At 53.9% G+C, this 10,186-nt stretch overlaps 1 protein-coding gene and 1 long non-coding RNA gene across 2 annotated transcripts; both read right to left on the bottom strand.

The window, feature by feature from the left end:
• Positions 1-7: 7 nt before the first annotated feature.
• SF1 (splicing factor 1) lies at positions 8-9,962 on the bottom strand. The gene is given in 14 exon segments (XM_062615811.1): positions 8-370; positions 444-536; positions 539-592; positions 1,596-1,655; positions 2,072-2,323; positions 2,395-2,573; positions 2,840-2,947; positions 3,644-3,759; positions 3,849-4,032; positions 4,599-4,688; positions 4,787-4,939; positions 6,482-6,557; positions 9,559-9,684; positions 9,796-9,962. Coding segments are annotated over 13 exon segments (1,773 nt in total). The 5' UTR covers positions 9,614-9,684; positions 9,796-9,962; the 3' UTR covers positions 8-17.
• On the bottom strand, positions 8,481-9,081 carry LOC134162214 (uncharacterized). The gene is made up of 3 exons (XR_009964251.1): positions 8,998-9,081; positions 8,753-8,812; positions 8,481-8,558 (listed from the first exon to the last, which is right to left on the bottom strand). It is a non-coding gene; the product is annotated as an uncharacterized LOC134162214 (long non-coding RNA).
• Positions 9,963-10,186: the final 224 nt, after the last annotated feature.

The raw sequence follows: 10,186 nt of genomic DNA, 5'->3' as shown, positions 1-10,186 counted from the left end.
AATCGCGGTGGTATTGCTCAGTTCTGGGGGGGCGGTGGGGGGGGCGCGGGGGGCATGCCAAAGGGGGGCATGGCGGGCACCCCCATCCCCATCATGGTGACGAAGTTAGAAGGGTCCATGGGGGGGGGCGGCGGGGGGGGCGGGGGTGCGTACATCATGCCCCCGGAGCCAGGGGGTGGCGGGGGGGGCGGTGGGGCCCCGGGGGGCAGTGGGGGTTGGACCCCGGGGGGCAAAGGCACCATGGAGGGGCTGCCGGGGAGTGGGGGGGCTCCCGAAGAAGCTGCCCCCCCCCCCCGCCGCCCCCCCGCCCCCCCCTGCTGTTGCCATGGGGGGAGGGAGCCGCTGCCAGCGCTCGTGGTGGTCGTCGTATCTGTGGGGGGGGGTGTAATTAATTAATTAGTGTTAATTAATGCCCCCCCCCCCGCCCCAAAAGAGGTACTCACTTTGCTGCCATGGCAAGGGGGTGCTGCTGCTGCTGGGGGGTGGCGGCGGCTGCTGCTGCCAGGGGGGGAGCGGGCCGGAGGGAGGGGGCGGCTGCCCACCGGGCGGGGGGGCGGGGGGGGCAGCATACCCAGCGGTGGAGGCATCATACCTGGGGGGGTGAATGGGGGGGGGTTAGAACAGGGGTTGGGGGGGTTTGAAGGGGGTTGAAGGAGGATGGAGGGGGTGAAGGGGGGGTTGAATGGGGTTGGGGGGGTTAAGAAGGGGTTTGGAGGCATTTAAAGGGGTTTGAGGGAGGATGGAGGGGTTGGGGGGGGTTTGAATGGGGTTGGGGGGGGTTTGAATGGGGTTGGGGGGGGTGAGAGGGGGTTTGGGGGCATTTAAAGGGGGTTGAAGGAGGAGTTGGGGGTGTGAAGGGGGGGTTGAATGAGGTTGGGGGGCTTGAGAGGGGGTTGGGGGGTGTTTAAAGGGGTGTGAGGGAGGGGAGGAGTTGGGGGATGGGGGGGGTTTGAGATGGGGTTGGGGGGGGGTTGAGGGAGGATGGAGGAGTTGGGGGGTGAAGGGGGGGTTTGAATGGGGTTGGGGGGGGTGAGAGGGAGTTTGGGGGCGTTTAAAGGGGTTTGAGGGAGGATGGAGGAGTTGGGGGGTGAAGGGGGGGTTGAATGGGGTTGGGGGGCTTGAGAGGGGGTTGGGGGGTGAATGGGGGGGTTGAATGGGGTGGGGGGGCTAGAGAGGGAGTTTGGGGGCATTTAAAGGGGTTTGAGGGAGGATGGAGGAGTTGGGGGGGTGAAGGGGGGGTTTGAATGGGGTTGGGGTCTTGAGAGGGGGTTTGGGGGTGTTTAAAGGGGTTTGAGGGAGGATGGAGGAGTTGGGGGGGTGAAGGGGGGGGCTGAATGGGGTTTGGTGGCGTTTAAAGGGGTTTGAGGGAGGATGGAGGAATTGGGGGGTGAAGTGGGGGGTTGAATGGGGTTGGGGGGCTTGAGAGGGGGTTTGGGGGTGTTTAAAGGGGGTTGAGGGAGGATGGAGGAATTGGGGGGTGAAGTGGGGGGTTGAATGGGGTTGGGGGGCGTTTAAAGGGGGTTGAGGGAAGATGGAGGAGTTGGGGGGTGAAGGGGGGTGCGTGAATGGGTTTGGGGGGGGTGTTGGGGACCCACCTTTTCCCTGGTGCAGGCGATAGACCCCAGAGCCCACCGGCGCATTGCCCAGGTACTGATCTTGGGGGAATGAGAGACCGTCGCCTTAGCGAGGGGGAGATTCCCCCCCCCCCCTTCACCCCCAAAATCCATCCCATAAATACACACCTCGCCCCAAAACACTTCCCAGGTTCTGAACTTTGCTGGGAGGGGGACCGTAAAAAAGGCTTTTTTACCCCAAAATTCACACACACCCCCTCCCACCCCGGGTCTTATCTTCAGAAGCTGCAGAAACCATCACCCCTTAGGGCTGAGGGGTGCCAAGCTCTCCACGTTACACCCCAAAACCCCCCCTGACCAAATCCTCCCCTCTTCACCCCAAAACATCCCAAGCTCGTCTTTGAGGTAACAGAAACCACAATTCTTTTTGGGGGGGGGTCGCCATAAAACCCCCCCTTTTCACCCCCAAATTACCCCCCATCCAGGATTGTCCTTACCCATGTGGTGGGGCCCCGGGTGCCCAGGTGGGTGGGGGCCCTGCCCCATAGGGGGATGATGGGGCTGCATCCAAGGCGGGGGCCCGTTGGGGTTGTGCTGCAGGGGGTGTGCCCCGTGGCCCCCCCCCATGCCAGCCATGGGGTGGGGGAAGCTGTGAGGCCCCCCTGGGCCCCCATGCATCCCGTGGTAGGGGCGGTTTTCCGACGGGGTGGAGTTCATCCAGGGTGGGCGGCTCTGGGATGTGGGTCGGGAAACAAAGAGGGATGTCAGGGATGTTTTTGGGGGGCAGGGGGATTTGGGGGTGTGTGTGTAGGGGGGTACTCACGGGGGGGGGGCTGGCTGCTGGCCTGGTTGGCAGCGCGGTGGCTGCTGGAGAGGGGGCTGTTGTTGTGGGCAGCGTTGGAGCTGACCGAGACCGGGGCCTCCCCCAGCTCCGCCATCAGTGACAGGTACTCCTTGTCCATGCGCGCCTTGTCCTGCGCTGACTGTGGGTCCCCGGGCCTGGGGGGGGGGAAAAAAGGGGGGGCAAAGGGGAGGGGGGGGGAAAGGGGGTGAGTTGGGAGGGGGGGGCAACACCCCCAAAAGCAACGCAGTGGAGCACCGACCGCCCCCCCTCTCCGTTCCCCCTTGCGCTCCTGCTCCATCCCTTCCTTTAACCCCGAACCCCTTAAAGAAAGTGGGGAGCCCACTGTGCCCCCCCCCACCCCACCCCACCCCAGGGGATGTTATGGGGGGGGGAGTTTGGGGGGGTTTTGGGGTGCTGGTACCTGGCAAACTTGCAGTCGGAGGCGATGTGGCCAGCACCACCGCACTTGGTGCACACGGTGGTGTTGGTGATGCTGCGGGTCTCGGTGCTCTGCCATGGCCGCAGGATGCTGGGGGGGGAACATGGGGTGGGGGGGTTAGGCTGGGGGTCCAGGGGGTATTTTGGGGTGTATAGGGGTACTTTAGGGCTTAAAGAGGGGTATTTGGGGGTAAAAGGAAGTATTCCGGAACAGTTTTGCGCTGTTGGGGGGTTATTTTGGGGTACAAAAGGGTATTTTGAATTGTTAGGGAGTTATTTTGGAGCATATGGGGACGCTTTGGGGTGCGGGGGGGGGTTATTTCAGGGCACAGGGGGCAGCGATTTTGGGGTGCTGAGGGCTATTTTGGACTGCAGGATGGGTTACTTCAGGTGGGGATAGTTTGGGGGCTGCAGGGATGGGGGGTGTGTGTCATTTTGGGGTCTAAAGAGGTATTGCAGGCTGCAGGGGAGTTATTCTGGGGTCCAGGTAGGTCTATTTTTGTGTCCACAGGGTTATTTTTGGGTCCAGGGAGGTATGTTAGGGTCCAGGAAGGGTAGTTTGGGGTCCAAGGGGGTTATTTTTGAGTCTGGGGAGCATTTTGGGGTCTGGGGGTTACTTTGGGGTCAAGGGTGGTTATTTCGGGGGGCAGGTTGGAGTCTGTGGGCTATTGTGAGGTCCAGGGGGGGGTATTTTGGTGTCTGTGGGTTATTTGGGGGGTCCAGGGGGGAGGATTTTGGAGCCTGGAGATTATTTTGGGGTCCGTGGCGTTATCACCCCAACACAGACCGGTTGTCATCCTCCCGCAGGGTCCCGTTGAGGCGCGCCAGCTCCCGCAGCTGCATCTTCCTCAGGTCGTTCTGGTCCTCGGGGGTCTCGATGCCTTGCTTCAGGATGTTGCGGATCTGAGGGGTTGGGATGGATGAAGGTCAAACAGGAGCGGAGGAGCTGTGTCCCCCCCAGAAACCTTGGACACCCCCACCCCACCCCATACCTGCTCCACCGCCTTCTTGACGTTCTCCATGGTGTTGGCGGTGACAAGGGCATGCAGGGGCTCGTCCTCCCCCGGCAGCATCTGCCCGTCCTTGCGGCCAACCTTGCCCTCCTTCACCGAGCCCTTGCCCCGGATCATGATCTTGGCATTGCATTCCTTCTCAATGTTCTTCAGCGTGTTCCCTCTGTGGGGAGAGTCACCCATGGGGAATGGGGCAGGGGGGGGCACCCCAAGGGTCTGGCTGGGGTGGGTACCATAGGGCTCAGGGAATGGGGAGAATGAGAACGGGCTGGTGGCTTGGTGTCATTAGGAGTCATTAAGACCACACACACGCCCCATTTATGAAACACTGCCCGCATGCAGGGGAAGGGGTCACCCACCCCAAATTAGGGGGGAGGTACCCCATAAACAGGGCAACAGGAAGCCAGTGATGCTCCAGGATCACCAGAAGCCTGACCTCAGCACCATTAAGAACCCCCGAAAAGCTAAGCAGAAACACCAGCACTATCAGAAGCCTCATTAGCACCCTAGCAGTAAGGGCCTACTCTCATTCATTAAGCACCTGACACCATTAATATCCCCCCCCCGCCCCAGTTTTGGGGGTGTCACCCACCCACATACTGTAACCCCCACCCCAGTCTCACAAGTGAGGAGTTGGGGGGCAGCAGCACCCTGGCTTCATCAGGAGCCTGGCTCCCTGCCTTCATTAAGTAGCCAAATTTGGGGGTGTATTGGGGGCCACAGACCCACCTGGGCCCAATGAGGAGCCCCACGAAGTTGATCTCGGGGTACTCATCCTGCGGGATCATCACCTTGTCGCTCACCCGTGTCGCCGGCGGCCTGGGGTGAGAAAACAGCATTAAAACATCACCTAAACCCCAAAACGGCCTGAATTAGCCCCAAAAACGTGTGTGTGTGTGTGTGTGTGTGCCCCTCACTTGTAGTCGGCGGGGGGCTTGAAGTCCGGGTTGAGGGCCACCATCTCGGTGATGAGGTTGTGCCGCTCCTCCTCCAGCTTCTTCCGCGTGCGGAACTCGCGTGTGTTGAGCCGCTTCCCCTCGCTGTTGTAGATGGGCTCTGGGGACGGGGACCTGGGGGGGGGGACACAAGGGGTCACCCCGCTGCCCCCCTACCCCCCGTATGGGAGGGCTTGCACCCCCCACATCCCCCCATCTGCCACAGCCAGCACTGGGGCTGCCCCCAATGGGGGGGGGGGGGAACTGGGGGGGTTGTTAATTACCACCCAATGAAGGGCCAGCAGAGCCCCCCCCCCCAAAACCAGACTCCTGTAACCCCGTTTCTCTCCATTTCCCCTCCCTACAGGCGAGTTTTGCCCCTTTCTGCCTGTTTTTGAGGCCTCGGTTTGCCCGTTTCACTGCTTTTTAAGAGGAAAAGCTTCCAGGCTTTGGGGGTTTTGGTGTTTTTTTTTTGGGGGGGAAGCTTTTGGGTCGGTTTATTTGCTTTTTGGCAGCAGCAGGTAAAGCTACGAAGGGAAGAGTCAAGGTTTAAGGGGGAGAAAACTCACAAAGGATTAAAAATGAGAATGAAAAATGAGAATTATCATCAATTAAAGGAGAATATAAGAAAAAAAATGTCACAATCCCGCAGCTTTGGTGAAATTATGGACCTTTTTTTTGGGTTTTTTTGTACGTTTGTGGCTTTTTTTTTGTTTTTGTCCTTAAACCTCCCCAAATCGTTAATTTTTATAATTTTTTTTTTGGATGAGGCTGCAAGAAGGGAAAAGATTATCCAAAAATAAAAATGAAACTGAACGTCTCCCGGGCGGCAATCGGAAACCTGCACCCGTCTTGGGGTGAAAAAGAGACTTTTCTGCATTAAAGCCAGTTGGCGGCACCGTCCTCGCGGCCTAAAGGGAACTGTGGACACGCGAAACGAAAGGTCAGCTAATCACTGCTTGTTAATGACCAATTCAGCACAACTCGTCCCGTTTACCACGACCCCCCCCCCCCTTCAACCGCCGGTACTGAGCGCTAACGACGCCCCCGTTGGTTAACGTTGCGCCGGGCCCTGGCGCGCTGCAGGAGCAAGGCAGGGTTATTGTGGATTTTCCTGGATTTCACCCCAAAATCCAAGCGCCGGGCGGCTGGTGTTGACCTTTACACCCTGTTTCCCCCCCCCCCCCCCCCGCCATCATCCATCTCAGCCCCCTCCTTCCCACCACCACAACCGGCTCCGTTAGCGGCCGCTCAGCAGCCGGTACCGTGGGGTGAGGGCCCCCCCGCTGTGCCCCGCCGTGGGGAGAAGTGGCTCGAAAACGGGGTGGTGGGGTGGGGGGGGGAAAGGGGTGGGGAAAAAGGAACAAGGGCAAAGGGAGGAGCTGGAATTTGACCTCTTTGTGGGGAGGGAAACGGCGGAATTCATCCTCCCGGAGCCGATTGGAACCGAATGGAGGGGAAGGGAAGGGGGCAGAGCCCATCCGGGTGCAGGGTGCGGGAGGCGGGGCATAGCGGGAGCCCTGACCCCGGGGCACGGCCCCCCGGCCGGGTGGAGCCTCCTTTAGGAATCATCATCAGAACGCCAAGAAATGATCAAAACCACAGAAAGCGCCTCCAAAAGAGCAAGGGGAGGGGCGGGGGGAGGCGAACGGTTACTGTCAGGTGAAGGGTCCCAACCTGTCCTCAGGGTTAGGGGGGATGCCCAGGTCTCCCGTGCGCAGTTTGCGAGTCAGGTCTTCGATCTGCAGTTGCACTGGAAGAAACCCGGTTAGGACAGAAAAAAGGGTGGGAGAAAAGACAGAGTTACCAAAAAAAGGACATTATTTGGCCAAAACAAGACATTCTTAACCCAAAACCCTGACAGTCTAAGCGAGAGAGGCACATGGCTGCCCGATACACAGGCATTTTAACCAGGAACGGCACGTTCTCACCCAAAACATAGGCGTTGGTACCAAAGAAACAGCCGTTATTGCCCTAAAGCCAACAACTGTTACAAAAAATGTACATTGCCAGCCTAAAATCAGACATTATGGCAAAAAAATAAGCATTGTTAGCCTAAAATCAGACATTAACAGCCTAAAATCAAGTATGATTAGCCTAAAAATAAACCAAGCATCAACAGCTTAAAATCACATATTATCAACCTAAAATCAAGTATTAGCCTAAAACCAAACGTTAATAGCCCCAAAATGAACATTAACAGCCTACAGTCAGCCATTACTAGCTTAAAAATAAGCCTTTATAACCTAAAATCAGACATTAGCCTAAAAAAGATTAATAATCTAAAAATAAGCATTAATAACCTAAAACCAGATATTAACATATGATAAACATTTACAGCCTGAAAATACATATTTATAGTCTAAAACCAAACATTTATAGTCTAAAACCAAACATTTATAGTCTAAAAACAAGGATTCTTGACCTAAAATCAAACATTAATAGCCTAAAAATAAACATTAGCAGTCCAAAAATACACATTAATACTGTAAAATCGGGTGTTAATAGCCTAAAAATAAACATTAATACTCCAAAACCAAACATTAATAGCCTAAATTCAAGCATTATCACAAAAAAAAGAGGCATTATGGCCATAAATCCAGCCATTATTACCAACAAAGGTTAAAGGTAAGCCCAGATGTTGTTACCAAAGAGAAGTGTTTTCAACCTAAAACCAGACGTTATCAGCCTAAAACCAACCATTATTAACCTAAAACTAAGCATTATTAGCCTAAAAGCAGTAATTGCTTCAAAAGCCACCCGTGAGCAGCCTAAACCTGGTGTTACCAGCCTGGAACCAACCGTTATTGCCCCAAAATCACCATTATTGGCCTCAAATAAATCAAAATTAACGTTATTCACCTAAAACCAAACGTTAGGATGAAAATAATCTGTTGTTATCGCCAACAATAAACGTTATGGCCCCAAAAATCCAATCGGATCACCCAAAAAAGCACATTTTTAACCGCAAATCTTAGTATTTTCATGGAAAAAAATCCCGTGCTCTTACCCAAAACCCCAGATTATTGCTAAGAAAACACACATTAACACCTCAAAAACCACACTGGTACCTTCAAAACAAGTCTGATGAACCTAAAATGGATGTTTTCAACCCAAAAACGTATCTTCCCAACCTAAAAACCGCGTTACTGCCAAACCAACAGGTTCTGACCCCAAAAAGGAGATGGTTATTGAAAAAGGTGATTCTTACCCCCATAAAAGGTGGTTATTGCCCCAAAACAAACACTGCTACCTAAAATCAGCTAAAAATTCACATTATTGCCTAGAACAATCATACGGTTGCTTCAAAAACACAAGTTATTGGTTAAAAATGCTCAATTACCTCAAATAGCACATTATTACCTCAAAATGTGTTATTGGCTCATCAAATCACGGTTTTGACTCAAAAAGCGACGTTTTTACTTCAAAATACCATGTTATTCGCTCGTGGAATCACATTTTTTACTCAAACCCCACATTTTTACCTCAAAAAGTCACGCCGTTACCTCATAAACTCATGCTTTTGACTCAAAATCCCACGTTTTTGCCTTAAAAGACCATGTTATTACGTCATGAAATCACACTGCACTCAAAAAACACGTTTTTACCTCAAAACATCAAATTGTTACCTCACAAAACACGCATTATTGCCTAAAATTGCTCAATTTTACCTCATAAAACCACGTTGTTATGTCAAACAGCACGTCATTGCCTCATGGAAACAAGCTTTTACCTCAAAATACCATGATTTCACCTCAAAATACCATGTTATTACCTCATGAAATCACATTTTTTTACTCAAACCCCGCATTTTTATACCAAAACACCATCATAAAATATACATTAACTAAAGTTGGTTTTAACCTCACAAAGAACATTGTTACATCAAAACATCACATTATTGCCTCATAAAAACACATTTTTACCTCAAAAATACCTCGATTTTACCACAAATATCACGCATTTACCTCAAATATTACTGTTTTACCTCAAACACCACGATTTTACCTCAAAATATCACTTTTTTTCTCAAAATACCACGTTTTTACCTCAAATCTCATATTTTTACCTCAAAATACCACTTTTTTACCACAAAGTATCACGGTTTTACCTCAAAACTCGTCTTTTTACCTCAAAATACCACATTTTTACCTCAAACTTTGTCTTTTTACCGCAAAATACCTCGATTTTACATCAAAATATCAAGGTTTTACCTCAAAACATCTCGGTTTTACCTCAAAATATGTCGATTTTACTTCAAAATATCACGGGTTTACTCCAAATTTTGTCTTTTTACCTCAAAATAGGTCGATTTTACCTCAAAGTATCACGTTTTTACCTCAAAACATCTCGGTTTTACCTCAAAATATCACTTTTTACCTCTTAATTTCGTCTTTTTACCTCAAAATATCGCGTTTTTACCGCAAAACATCTCGATTTTACCTCAAAGTATCACGTTTTTACCTCAAAATATCACTTTTTACCTCAAATTTCACCTTTTGACCCCAAAATACGTCGATTTTACCTCAAAGCATCCCGATTTTACCTCAAAATACCTCGACTTTACCTGAAAACTTGACGTTTTTACCTCAAATTCCGTCTTTTTACCTCAAAATACCTCGATTTTACCTCCCAATTCCCCGTTTTTACCTCAAATCCCACCTTTTTACTCAACCCCCTTGTTTCCCCCTCCCGGGGACCCCCCTCCCCTTGGCTCGGGTCTCCGGTAACCGGGGCGTGCGTGGGGCCGTTACCGATGTAGGCGCGCTCCTGCTCGCGGGTGAGCCCCGGCGGGATCACGGTCGGCATGCCCGGGATCACGGTCTTCTGGTCCAGCGAGTCCTGGTTCCAGCGGCTCCGCTTCCGCTTCCGCGGGAAGTCTGCGGGAACGAAGAAGGGGGGGGGGTGGAAGGAAAAACCGCCCCGGGATGGGAACCGGCGGCGGAACCGGGACCCCCCCCCCTTCTCCCGCTTCCATCCCCGGTCCGTACCTGACCTCCGGGCCACTTTGTGCGCGGCTCCCGCCCGCGCGGCGGCTTCGTTCTGCGGCCCCGCTCCCGCTCCCCCCCCGCCGGGCCCGCTCTCATCCGGGCGCTGTTGGAGCGGGGCCGCCGGCGGGGCCTGCGCAGGGCCCCCGGGCTGCGGTTGTTGCTGCGGAGGAGGGGCTGGGGGAGCGGCGGCCGGCGGGGCCGCTGCTGCCTGCGGAGCCTGTGGCGGGTCGTGGCCGGGCGGTGGCGAAGGGAAGCGGTACTGCCCGTAGGGAGCGGCGCCGGGGGCCGGCGGAGGCTGCTGCGGGGCGTTAGGGGCCGAGGCCGGCGGCTGCTGCTGCTGCTGCTGCGGGGCGGAGGCCGCCTGCGGTTGTTGTTGCTGCTGCTGCTGCGG

Source organism: Pezoporus occidentalis, unplaced genomic scaffold (assembly GCF_034315485.1).
Source record: "Pezoporus occidentalis ecotype Australia unplaced genomic scaffold, CSIRO_AGI_Poc_V1 ctg1837, whole genome shotgun sequence".
Classification (NCBI taxonomy): Eukaryota; Metazoa; Chordata; class Aves; order Psittaciformes; family Psittacidae; genus Pezoporus; species Pezoporus occidentalis.
The sequence above is the reverse complement of the archived record's forward strand: the minus strand, read 5'-3'. Positions and strand labels throughout refer to the sequence as shown.